Here is a 13670-nt window from a genome sequence, read left to right as displayed (position 1 = left end):
TCTGGCTGCTTTTTTTTGTCTGTGTTTTTCTCTCCTTCTCCCCAGCCTTTCCTGTTTGGCCCTGGCAGGTAACAAAGACCTGGCGGCTTTTCAATTATCTAAATAACTGATTAGGGTCTGTTTTGTCAAGACTTGCACCTCCTTAAACAAACAAATTTCTCCCTTTCCTTGATGTTTGCTTTAACGATCTTGGAAGGATGTCAATAGCAGTGGGTTGTTCAGGAGGGGGGAAACCAGTTGGGGCGTAAAGCATCGCAGGGTACAGTTTTACCGTTGGGAAATGTGCTGAACGGCGCTCTTCTCCCTCCCCACCCTGCTCATAATGAGAACTGCCATCCTTCAGCAAGGGCCAAACGTTTTGCCCAAAGGCAAGCGACAGGTATGTTAAGCCGGGCTATGTCTACTAAGACAGTGTTCAGTTACAGGCACCTGCCAAAACAATGTTTTGCTTTTCTGTCACAGGCAATATTGACAAATTCGTCCCCATCCACCCAATCGCCTTCAGCAGCTACAGGCAAGATAACTATTGGCGACAAACTGGCCTCCTCCAGTTAGTAGAGTGCTATCAAAGTACTATCCTTTTCTAGTTGGTTATCAAGTGTTTATTCACTAGAAAAGATAGCGCTTTGTTAGCACCTTTCTGACTACAGCAGCAGCACAACATTGATGGTTTGCTGACAATAGTATATTGTTCGTTTTCACCTGTACATTCACAAGACACTGTTCCCTCAGAACAATTCAGGATGGTGCTGTCTCTCCCAGTCAGCAGGGTGCTAGCAAAGAGCTATCTTTTTTCCAATAAACAAATACTGTAGTTGACTCATGGGGCAATGCATTCAACAACAAAAGCTTCAAGCAACCAAGGTAGTAGAATTGTGTGCAAAAAATTAGTTTAGTGGTACCTCTGGTTACGTACTTAAATTTGTTCTGGAGGTCCGTTCTTAACCTGAAACTGTTCTTAACCTGAAGCACCACTTTAGCTAATGGGGCCTCCTGCTGCTGCCGCGCTGTCGGAGCACGATTTCTGTTCTCATCCTGAAGCAAAGTTCTTAACCCGAGGTAATATTTCTGGGTTAACGGAGTCTGTAACGTGAAGCGTATGTAACCCAAGGTACCACTGTACTGTTTAAAGCTAACTTGTTTACCAGTAGTCCAGTCTGAGCCCACTGTCATGTTACTATCAATGTGGCTGTTTATTTGCATCATATTTGTAATCTGTGGGGCATTCAGACACTTTGGGGGGGGGGATGAAGAAATTTGAGATTTCCAGACAGCTATATGCTGTAATAGCCAGACATGGAACCTCCCTATTTAGAGGTAGTATACCTGGGAATACTGAGATGCTGGAAACAAATTGCAGGCCAGAATCAGTGTTTTCATATTCAGCTTGAGCGCCCAAAGGTTCTTACTCTTTGTGTGCATATGTATATCTATCTCTACAAACCTCCATATAAGGAAGTTAAAGAATTCTGCTGAACGTGGAAATGGGAGCAGAAATTGCTGCTGTTTGCTTATTCGTCCCATTTCCAGAATGGAAATCAATTGTATTTGCTGCTGCTGTTGCTTTCAATCCGTAAACGATACATGATTGAGAATATCCCCCCCCCCCCATCTAGTCCAGCATCCTGTTCTCACAGTTGCATGCGATGAATACAAGATGGAAGAGAAAATTATGCCTTTGTACATTCCTACATATCTATATTTGCAGATCTACATATACCAACCCATAGATTCACATAGAAAACTCAGCTCCTCAGGTCAGCAGTTCTTTCAATTGCACACTCCCATCTCCAGCCTTCACTATCATTCTTTTGCACCCTGTATATGGAAAATACACACATACATGCATCTCACACAACCATGAAGAGTGGCCACATTAAAATGCACACCCCAGGTACAGCCCCCTCTGGCTCGGATTGCACACGCTCCTGGTGCGAGGGCCCTTGTTGCAGAATGGCATGCTCTGCTTCAGAATCAGGCAGCAAAATGGCTTTATTGATTAAGGGGGAGGCAGGGAAGGTAATAGGCATTTTGCCCGGGGCGCCTCAATCGCGTTACTTTGCCGTCACTCTCTCGCCATTCCAGCCGGAAAATTGGGTTAGGGAGAGATAAATAAATAAAGGAGCGGAGAACAGCGGGAGGTTGACAGGCAGCCAGATGCTGACCCCAAGCGCGGCCACCCTGGGTTAGAAAAATACAAAGTGAATGTTGACAATCTCCCCCATCACTCTGTGCGCGGGTGTGTGTGTGTATGTGTGTGCGCACGCGCACAGACGCACATACACACACCCCCTCTGGGGTTGTGTTGATAACTTAGCCTGCCGTTGCGATTTCATCTTGTAAGGCATAAAGGATTCACTGTGCAATGGCTGTGCAAGGGAAAAGGAACAGATTTGTGGGGTCTGGAGTTAGGCTTGAGGGCCAGGGTTGTGAGTTCTGCCCTGACTATTGCTGTGTTGTTAGTTTGTTCATCTTGTTGCATCCCTCTTGTTCACTCTTCCTACCCTCCAATCCCGCTCAGGGGTGGTATCCAATTAAGATTTGCTCTGAGTAGACACATGGATAAAAAAAGCGCTGGAAAAAATAGGCTTCTGAACATATTCTGGCGCACATCACTGTTGGCTACCACTGCTATGGTCCTGGTGCTCAGTGGTTACTTAAGGTTGCTGGCGCTGGCCCTGTCTCTAAGATAGATTAGTATCCTCTCTCGATTTCTAGGGTAAGGCTAGCAGTTGCGACTAGCCACAGTGGCTATCTTCTTCATCCACTGTTGAAGGCAGTATGCCTCTGAAAATCAGTTGCTGGGAATCACCAATGGGGAGAGTTCTTGTTGGGTTCAGGTTCTGCTTGCAGGCTTCCCAGAGGCATCTGATTGGCTCTTATTATGTCCTTACGTTGTACAGCTTTTAAGGACTGTGGGGGGTAGGGGGAAATCCTATTTACTCCGTGGGGTTCTGCTTTTGAGTGTTTCCAGGTTTAAAAACAAGCCAAGAAGGAAAGAACATCCCTTGCAAGTAAAAAAAAAGTAGCATATGCGGGGGGGGGGCGGGGAGAGGTTCTAGTCATCCCTTCTGTGCTTCCCCCACCCACCCCAATGGCAGAGTGGTTCTGGCTGCTGATGCAGGCTGTTGCGGGAAGTTAATGGCATGCGGAAAATCCAACAGAATTGTGGGCACACCACCACGGGTTAGTTCAAAGCATAGTGTGGTGGGTTTCTTGTATTCATAGGTGTTGAGACATTGTTATTTTCTGTGTCTCTGCTTCTGACCAAACCTGGCATACGCTACAATGCTAGGCTCTTGGGTCATTGCACAGTGCTTTTGCTCCAGGAATCGATATTGTCAGGGGCGTGTCACAGCGCCGGCTTGAACTAACACTTGGGCGGCCCATTTATTTATTCAACTGCGTATTGATCTGCTGAGCTGGGCTATGGCCTTGGGCTACAGCTCGGGGTTACATCCAGAATGGCGCCTGTACTACAGTTCTGGGGGAGCGGAGACAAAGCATAGGTTGTGCTGCGATTTGTGGAGTTTCTCATCCCAATAAATTTCTTTTTTCCTCTTCTTTTTTAATAAAGGGACATAGGTTTCTAGCCCTTTGGGGTACCCTAGCAGAATCCAAAACTGCCCGAGGAATGCCTGAATGTGGAGGGTAAGGTACTCAAATGGCTACTAACCCTAAGTTCTATCTCCGTTGGCAGACACTGCATGGCTCTGAATGCCGGTTGGCTGGGGTTCCAAAGTGGGGAGAGTTGCTGTTGCACTTAGGCCCTGCTTGCAAGTTTCCCTTAAGCATCTGATTGGGGACTGTGAGAACAGGATGCTGGACTACATTGACCCTTGACCTGATCCAAGAGGGCTCTTTCTGTGTCCTTCCAATCCCCCTTCCTGCAGTGGTCAGGAGTTGCCCTGTATCCACGCTTTCCCCTCCCCACAATTAACCGAAGAGATCTTGTGAAATAGTAAAACCACACAGAATAAATTCATTCAAGTCAAATATAGTGGTGCAAAAGTCCTTAATTCGCAGGACCCTCACATGTGTTGCAGAATTTCTTGCAGAAATCATTACTCCCTGGTCCCTTGTGCAGAAATAACATGCAGCCGTGGTTGAAATCTTCTATACCGTAAGGCTAAGCCAACAGGCCAACCCCATCTTGGCGCTTCCTTTTCTAGAGACCCCTGTCTACATACAATTCTATGGCCACTTCATGAGTCATGTAAAGCACAGGTGGGGGAATCTCAGGCCTGGGGGCCAAAATGCAGCCCTCCATACATTTCCATCAGGCTCTCAGGACTCTTATAGGCCATGCCCTTTCCTAGCCCCACCTCCATTCTCATGCCATGCCCCTCACTGACCCTCTTCTCTCTCTGGCTGGAAAAGTTCACTGAACTGTGATAATGACTCTTGCTTGCCTGGATGAGAGGGAGGGTGTAGGCACTTGGATTTTGCATTGCTTGAATGTAGCCTGCTGTACAGAGGTAAGAGCCACATCTGGCTGCAGGAGTTGCTGGAAGGAGGTGTACAAGATGCCATCCAGTCAGATTCTGTGAGTATATAGGGAACACCTCCCCTTGCTGTCAATCTTAATTGTCCTGCTTTTCAAAAATTTCCAGAGTTGAGACCTTGGAGAGAAGGTGGGATGTCTTCTGGGTCTTCCTGCCATCTTTCTTCTGGTCCTCAGTTTCTTATCCCTCAATTCCACCTGTCTGCCATGTGGGCTCCTGTGGAGTTGGCGTGGGAGCAATTGGGTGAAGGGCCTGCAAAACCCACTTTCTCTCATCCTTGTGTCCCCCCCCCCCAATTTTCAGTATCTTGACTCTCTCCTAGTCTTCAAATGTGTGAAGGCATGTACTTTGCTAATGATTCCTAAATATAGCAGCTGTTCGGTGCACCTGTTAAGCTGTCAAATGTTGCCACAGCCTAGCCACTCTTGCTATTTGTTGGAGCTGCTGGTTTGTCCCCCATCCCCACTCGCCAGCGGCTTGACGAGTTCCCTCAGGGCCCCCCACAAAAGCTTTAGAAAGTGAACTCCAGGCTGAGAAGCAGAACTCTTAATGAGAGCCAGCAATTCCCGCCCCCCCCCCTTTTGTGTTTTGGTTAGGAAGTCCTTGGGAGGCCTGGCTTAGTTCTTTTTCCGTTCACCTTCATCCAGGGGTGGGGGTGGGGCAATGTCACCTAACGTTCTGCAATATATCCTAAATGCCCGTGGAACAATATCCAGGTAATTCGGCAAGGGATAACAAGGGGGAGTGAAATTAATGACTCTGCTTATTAATGAAATTAATAAGCTGCTTCTGCATCCGAAGCAAGTGCTCTATCACTGAACTTTGGCCCCGTCCCTTGAGAAAAAGGAATGTAGGAATCTGCCTTCTACTGAGCCAGACCGTTGGTCTGTCAACCTGCATTGACTGGCAGTGGCTCTCCAGGGTTTTAGACCAAAGTCTTCCCTAGCCCCAACTGGAGATGCTGAGGATTGAACCTGCGACCTTCTACTGATGCTCTGCCACTGAGCAAGTAACCATTGCAAGCTCAGCGATGCATCCTCCCCTCCCTCCTCATGGTGCCATTCTGCTCCCCCAGGGCCAAAGTAGGCATTACGGTAAATGCGTGGTTAGTGTGGAGAATAGCACACACTCCTGCATAGTTCTTGCTTCCCCTCCCTTTGGAGCATCTCCTACAGCAACACAAGAAGAGATTCCCTTTTGTCTGCAACCACCTCCTCTTCTCTCCCCCCCTCCCCCAAATTCACAGGCATGCACAATTACTAACAGCGATAAGCTCAGGTCTCCAAAAAATCCAGGAAAATCACTCTTTGTTGCATGGCAAATAAAGCAAGCCTATAGGGAAAATAACCATAAATGTTCATTATTTGTACAGGAAAATCAATTTGTAGGCCAATTGACCAAACAAAGTAATGCAATTTGCTGGAAAATCTCTTCTACACCCCCACCCCCATGTAGTAGACAAATCATCAAGCAGGTTGTGAATGGAAACCTAAATTTGTGCACGCACACACACATATTTCTTATGGGCTTGGTGTGGAATTTACGTGTTCTTGGGGAGGGGGAAGAGAAAGCTTATATGGAAGGGCAGAGGGCAATGGAGATCTTCATACAAATTCTCTAAGAGGTGTTTGCCATTTTATACCCTTCCTTAAAAAAGAAAAGTTTCCAGCAACGTGGAGGACTTCTATGGGTGGTAATCATGTGGTGGACTCCCAGATACTTGCAAGAGTTTAGGAGAAGATGGGGGATACTTTTTCTAAAGGACCACTCTGAGGGAAAGCACCTTAGCTCAGTGGTAAGCACCGGCCTTTCATGTAGGAGGTCCCAGGTTCAGCCTTGAACTTGGCCTGGAAACGAATTCGCAGCCAGTCCAGCAACCCTTTGAGGCAGGTTAGGTTGACAAGGAATGACTGGCCCAACATCTCCTGTGGAGCGTCGTAGCTGAGTTGATGTTAGAACCTTGGCTTCCCTGGTCCTAGTCTGACCCCCTTAATGCTACACCACATTGGCTGCCTTGTTTTCCATTGTTTTTCTGCTGATCTGGTCCAAATATTAAAGAGAACACATTTCTTGGATGAAACTGAGTGAAATGTGGAAGGTACATAATGCCCATACAAATTTACTTGAATAAGCTCTCCATTGTACACAATATGAGTTTCCATTTCCAGACCATCACAACCTATGTAGGGCTGTAGCTCAGTGGCAGAGCTCTTGCTTGCATTCAAAATATCCCAGGTATCTCAACATAGGGCTTGGAGAGACCCAGGAGAGCTGCTACCAGTCTGTGTAGATCAGGGGTCGGCAAGGTTTACCTGCTGTGGCCGCTTAACTCCTGCGGAGATTGCTTCATGGGCCGGAGTGCGAGTGTGTGATTTCGGTGTCTGCATATGCACAGACGTGATTTCCAGCGCACAGGAGGCATTCATGGCTTCCCATTGGCTGCAGGAGCTTCCTTCTGCCAATGGGAGGCTGCCCAGCGTCATGGAAGGCGGTCCCTGCTCCGCGCCAGTTTAGCGTGGCGCGCGGGTGGCGGGGTCCATGGGCTGGTTATGCGACCTCCATGGGCCTTAGGTTGCCTATGCCTGGTGTAGATAGTTCTGAATCATATGGACCCAGCAGACTGACTTCGTATAAGGCAGTTGTTGATAAGTGCCAGCTTGGGGATCTGAAAGTACTTTACGGGTGCTTTCCAGGCGGGATTTAGTCAATAAGGGCAAATTTACATTAGACAATTATAATTGATTGGGAGGCCTTGCACAACAAACCTGCTTCTCCAAAAGATCAGACTTCTTGCAGTATGAATGATGATGGGAAAATGCAGCAGAATGTGTGGGACAACACCTGCTTTTACTCCTTGCAAACAAATCAGAATGAAAACTCATTAAATAGCCAACATGATCTAATCTCTTTGCAAACAAATCAGGATGGATGCTCAATATGGGTGCACAGTTGGGGAGAATTCTGGCATAGAAATGCGCTGTGACTTAGTCCAGGTCAGATGTGAAACTGGGAATATTCACACACACACCCCCCTCCCTTTTGATCCTTTCCACTCTCCCTCCTTCCACATTTCCAGGTGGTCGGGATGCTGTCTTTTATCCCACCACCAAAATAATAGCACGAGCAAGTTCAGAAAGGAGGCTTCTCGGTTCTCTTGTCTAGAAGCTACTGCTCTCTTGACCTCTAGAAATTATCCATCCTGTCTCAAGCAGATGTGGATCAAAAGAGTCGAAAGGTGCAAAGAATTTACCATCTGCCTTCAGTGCTCGTTTATTGGCACCTTGAGTAAATGCAAACAGATTATCTCCGAAGCCCAGGCTTTTCTTTCAGCCGCCTCCCCCCACCCCCAATCCTGCCTTCCTAAGCAATAAGGAATTTTTAGCCGAAGTGGCATCTAGATCCAAAGAGTAATTTAGACCGAAGCCTGATTTGATGGAATAAAATTGTTCAGGGGCTCCCTTGACAAAGCTATTAAGGAAACTTTCTAGTTTCCAAATTACAACACCCACCCCACCCCGGGGAGTAAGGCAATATAGGACCTGGAGAAGGGAAGCGAGGACGTGAGGAGTTTGAATACCGCCAAGGTCAGAAAACTTGGCCAGTTCTGCTTTCCACCCATTTCGTGCCTGCAAATGTTTCTCACAGCTCCTTGGCGACAAGCAGAAGGCCAGGAAGCCGGGAGTAATTCATAAATTCTAGCAAACTCTTAATATGTTCCGGGTTGGGAAGAGTTGAGTTGGAAAGCAGGGCACTGATAATCGATGAAAACATTTATGAGTGGAGATTGTGAGGGTCCCAAGGCAGGGGTCACCAGTTTGGTGCTTGTGGGCATGGCAGTGGTGCCCTTTTAGGTCTTCCTGCTGGTTACCCACAAAGCCTCTGGGCCACCGTCCCAACCCACACTGTTCCGTTGGTTGAGAGGGTGGTTGAAAAGTTCACTGAGTTAAAAGAGCAAGTTGAAGAGTTACGTTCTTCCCCACTTCGTCTGTCAGCTTTGTGTGCTTTCTGAGGCTCAAATCAGTTCTGCTGGACCTGACTTTGCTCTGATCCTTTGAAAGTGCATGCACTTTCTTTCCCAATGGCCTATATCCAACTAAAGTCCGACTAAAATTTGACCCATTTAAATTTATGGACCTGAGCTGGTCAATCTACTGTCTCTTGGGGGAGAGAATCTCGTGTCTGATTTCAGGGATTGTTTGGGTGGGGTGGGGGGTTGTAGGCAGCTGATGAGTCAGGAGCCAGAACTCATGAAACTCAATCTGTTCCAGACCAAAAAAGAGAGAATACATTTGGCCTCTCCGGTTTTCAGGATGGTTTTGGACTCTTCCAGTTTCCAAGTGTCCAGATTCCAACTCGCTGGAGGAAAAAGGATGCCAAAATCAGCTGCTTCTGCTGAAAGAGACTGACGTTTCTTTGAGTTTGGTCGCCCAGGCAGGTTTCTACCCCCTAGGAACACGGGAACCCTCCCAACAGATGTTCTGCCAAAGTAACCGACATGTGGAATTTCCCCATGGTGGAATTTACTGGTATCCTGGGGCGGCAGAAAAGCTCGGTGCTGTTCCAGGTCCTGGGCTAAGGCAAAGCACGGAAGAATCCGGGTGGCTTCAGTTTTACGAGCTGACAGGGCCAATATTTACCTCTTTGGTCTAAACTCTCTGCTCAGTTCAGAAGGCTAAAGCTACAATCCTTCCTGAGGAATAAGCCCTATTGAAACACAGCAAAGCTTGCTTCTAAACACAGAAAAGGGATTGGGCGGCGTTAACCGAATTCAAGATTATTTTGAAAAACCAATCCTTGCATGGAGGAGGAGGAATCGATGGTATGTGGAACCTGCAACAAAATGTTGCAGCATATGGACTGCTGCTGTTCAGGATTCCTCCTGCTCCACTCCATTCCTACCACCACCACCAGGCAGTCAGCAAGCATTCCATTAATACTGAGCATGTTCAGTTCTCATTGGGCTGTTTCGGGGTTTGCCTTCAAGGTTTATTTGTTGTTGTTTGAAAAGAAGTCTTGCATTTATGCAAACTTCAGGGCTCCATCAAGCCTGCCGACACATCCCTTTTGGGCATGGAGAGTGCTGTTCTGACAACATATGGATTGGTACTCACAGCCTGAACATCCGATGTGGAAGGGAGGATAATTACTTTGTTCTGCCTCCATTGTCAGAGGCAAAATGCCTCTGCATACCAGTTGCTGGAGACCAAAGGAAAGGGAGAGTTCTGGTTGAGCAGAGGTCCTGCTTGCAGGCTTTCTATTGGGGCATCTGATTGGCCACTGTGAGTACAGACGGGATGTTAGACTAGATGGGCCACTGGCCTGATCCAACAGGGCTATTCTTATCGATAATTTATGTTGCTTGGAATTTTTTCCTTTTAATAAATAGAAAAGGGTATTAAAATATACCACTAAAACAAAACAGATCATTGTTAAAGTGACTGGCTAATAACAAAAAGAAACATCTGCAAAGGCCCTTCGGCATATAAAAAGATGTTCAGGAGACACCTGAAAGCAAAAAGTGAGGGTGCCTGTTGCATCTTTGCTTGTATGGGACTGGCAACACTAAAATTCTATGCTCAGACTCATATTAAAGTTTTGTGCGAAGAAAAACCACATTCTGTAACCTGGATAAATTATTTCAGTGGGCCAAGTTTGCACAATCTTTCAAAATTTGCATAATTTATTTTGGTTTCTTGTGGGATCAGGAGAGATAGTGAAATGCCACACTCAGTTTCCTGAAAATACCTCTGACTTCTGAGATTTCAGCCGCCGTTGCTAGCGCCCTTTCAAAACATAGCTCTGTAACTAGAAGGGCTAGGAACTTGCTTTAAAGAAATTCAAAGAAGCTGAATTCTGCCCTGCACGTTGTGAATTGGATTCAACTGTCTCCTTTTCTGGTGGCAAAGTCTTCTCTCAGCTGAAGACTTCCAAGCAGGGGGCAGCCTTCTGCTTTAACGAATCTTGTTCCTTGCTGAGAAGAAAGGTTTCTTAGCCCAATGCTCTGCTACCATGTCTTTGTGTCTTGAAGGACCAGCTTCAGAGCATGACTTCCTGTTGTGCTGAAAAGGGGATCTCCAGGTCTTGATGTGACCTAAGAATCTTCCCATCTCTGAAACATCTGGAGCATTTTCAGAAAGACTGCTTTAAAAAATAGGTTCTGAAAAACCAATTTCCCCCCATCTCTGTGTTATATGTTTTCCACAATATATTCTTTTTTTATGGGGGGAGTGAGGGGCAGAGAGTTAAAACATCCATCATTGAGACAGGTTAGGTAGGGAAGGAGGTGTGGAGATGGTCTCACGGGAATTAGAGGCAGAAAGTTTGCCATTTCTTTGAGCCTAGTAGTGGTCCAGGATATTTTCCAGTCATGCAGCTGGGTTTGGTCACATCCAGGCCTGTTCGTTAAACACTCATTTTGATTAGTTTGCACAAAGTTTATGAGAAAGTTAGATGATGCTGGCTCTTGATTGAGCCTTCATTTTTATTTGATAGCAGAGAGGTTAGACGGTAGTGCCACAAGCAAATGTTATTTCACATTCTTCATTGTGTGTCCCCTTCACTTTCCTTATTGCAAGAAGTCACAATGGGGGGGGGTAGTGGTGGAGGACCAGGTTTTCATGGGCAAGAGCCACAACTCAACTTTAATTACGCAACCTGAATTTGCAGATACGCAATTGGATCTCACTTGAAAATATGAAGAGTCTTTGGAAGGAATACCAGCAAAGTAACTGCCATTCATTATGGCAGAAATTTTCATGGACTGCAGTCCACATATCGGCTATTGCTGTCAAGTCCATAGCAGAAGGCAACTAATGCTACAGTGCTTTGTGCTACTAATAGAGATAGGGGAGAAATCTGATTCAGTTTGCATTAAAAGGCAAAACTCCTTTTAACAATCTGAAACAATACAAGAACCTAAGCACAGCCCCTTTTTGAAGTTCACACTTTTCAGAATTTTGCAGAGCAGTTCTCCAGCCGGGTAAAGTGCCCCAGAAATCAGAATGCATATGTTAGGGTAAAATATGCATTATGTTAAGGGAAATTGCTTTGCAATAATGTGTACATTAGACAAAACTGCAATAAAAAATTGTGTACTGGGAGAAATCCGTGCAAATTTTCAGGAGGACTTTAAAAAAATAAAAATTGCAAATTGATGGGGAACTGTGGAGAGCTGAACTTAATGAGAAACTGAGAGAAACCAAGACTGAGAAACTGAGAGAAACCAAATCCCTAAGAATTAGACAGAAGTGGGCCCCAGTGTGTTCAGCAGGGCTTAGTCCCTAGAAGACATGTTTAGGATAGCAGAGTACTGTGGAACCTTGGTTCTTGAGCGGCTTAGTTGACAAACAAATCTGCTCCCGAACTCCGAAAACCTGGAAGTAAGTGTTCCGGTTTTCGAAAGTTTTTTGGAAGCCGAACATCTGATGCAGCTTCCACTTGAGTGCATAAGAACCATAAGAGCCTGAGTGCTGGAACAAGCCAGTGGCCCATCTAGTTCCAACGTCCTGTTCTCACAGTGGCCAACCAAATGCCCCGGTGGTAAGCAAGCCCACAAACAGGACCTCACCACAAGATGCCTCTCCTCCCCTGTCGTTTTGTGGAAGTGTGTGCATGTGGGTGTTCTGCAGAGCAGGATGTGCCCTTTGGGCTCTACCTAACTTTCCCCCATTTCTCCCAAGACCTCCTGCCATAAGGGTTGCCTGGCTTCATTTGTGGCTGCACAGTGTGAATTCCTATCCGTATGAGAGATGCACTGCATTAGCAATCGGGCGAGGAACTAGGCTGCTTTTGACAGGTGATGAGGGAAACGCGCTTGGCAGCAAAGCCTGCGGAGAGAGCTTGCCTCTTCTTTTATTCATTTCCTCATTACTTGAGCGTCGGAGCAGAGGACGGCACGGAACCCGAGAAGCTTGTTTTATCAGCGGCCTGGGTTTTAATAGCAAAGCTGGTTAAGCACCAGGAAGTGAGGCGAGGGCTGCCCCAGCCCCTGGATTTGCTATCGAAACAAATCGGCGGCGTTGAGACGCTGGCTTGCGATGTGTAATGAAGGCCTGGGGGAGAGACGGGGGGCTTATTTGGGCACCTGGTGTGACCCTTTTGGTAATCGCCGCTGGCTTTAAAACAGGCGGGGGCGGGAATCGGGGAAGGACAGAGGACTCTCCCTGAGGAACTCTTGGTATGGCTTCTTAATAAGAAATTTGTGGGCCTTCCCTTTTCTCCTCCCAGCCGTGGTTTCCAGGCTCCTGGAGGGCAACCAAACCTTTGTGTGTCAGTAACAAGGGAATGAAAACTTTGGGGCCTCCTCTCCATATGGAGCTCATTTGACTTCTCTCTCTTTCTGTGGACTGTGGTGATGGTAGACAAAAAGCACCTTCGGCCTCCATCCAAGAGGCTCTGTGAGGTGACCAGGCAGTCATGGGGGGGGGGGTGGCATCTTTACGGATAGCAAGGGACCCACGAGACTTGAGTCTAGCTAGGTAGGAAAAGAACCCAGTCCCTTCTACATGCCAAGTACGTGTTCTGCCACTGAGCTCTATACAACCTCTCTTGCATACATGTTTGCAGCTGCCTTTATTTGTTTATTTGCCAGGTAGGCGAAAAGTGTGTTGGTTGGCGCTAAACTGCTCAGGAGTTGGCTTCCCCTCTCCACATAAGAGCAGCCTGTAGCTGAATCCGGCCAAAGGCCCATCTAGTACAGTTTCCATAGTGCTAATTTTTTATTATTTAGTTTCCATAGTGGACACTCAGATGGCTCAAAGAAGCCCACAGGCACCAGCCCTCCTTCACTGCTACTTATATGAACATAATAAGAGATTTACTGGGTCAGGCCAGAGGCTGACCTATTGACCAACAAGGTGCATATGGGGAGCCCGTGAGCAGAACCTGAGCACAAAAGAGCTCTCCTCACCTGCTGCTGCTGGCAACTGACATACTGTCTCTGGCCGGGGAGGAAGAACATAACCAGTGTGCCTGGTAGCCACAGTGAAGATGCCCTGTCCTTTGTCAAGATGCAATATTTTCTGCCCCCCCCCAAATGTCCAGCCTTCCCCACCACATCACCTCACATAAGCTTCTCTCTCTGGTCTCTCTCACTCTCCCCCGTCTCTCCACCCCCCCCAACCAACACATTGCAAATTCCGCCCTAGCTGAGGCCTCGGCGTCTCT

General features: G+C 47.0%; 1 protein-coding gene across 13 annotated transcripts in view; it reads left to right on the top strand.

Moving 5' to 3' along the window:
- Nucleotides 1-13670, top strand: part of SAMD11 (sterile alpha motif domain containing 11) — a 321250-nt gene that overhangs the window by 192762 nt on the left and 114818 nt on the right. The window contains exon 1 of one of the 13 annotated variants that reach the window (XM_082229930.1): nt 295-379. The exons of 11 other annotated variants lie outside the window; for them this stretch is intronic. In XM_082229930.1, coding sequence (XP_082086056.1) covers nt 323-379 — 57 coding nt within the window. In that variant the 5' untranslated portion in view covers nt 295-322. Of the gene's footprint in view, nt 1-294; nt 380-9288; nt 9325-13670 lie in introns of those variants that run through there. One more of the 13 variants, XM_082229923.1, reaches the window with a different exon arrangement.

Source organism: Podarcis vaucheri, assembly GCF_965113315.1.
Source record: "Podarcis vaucheri genome assembly, chromosome: 7".
In the NCBI taxonomy this organism is placed as follows: Eukaryota; Metazoa; Chordata; class Lepidosauria; order Squamata; family Lacertidae; genus Podarcis; species Podarcis vaucheri.
The sequence above is the reverse complement of the archived record's forward strand: the minus strand, read 5'-3'. Positions and strand labels throughout refer to the sequence as shown.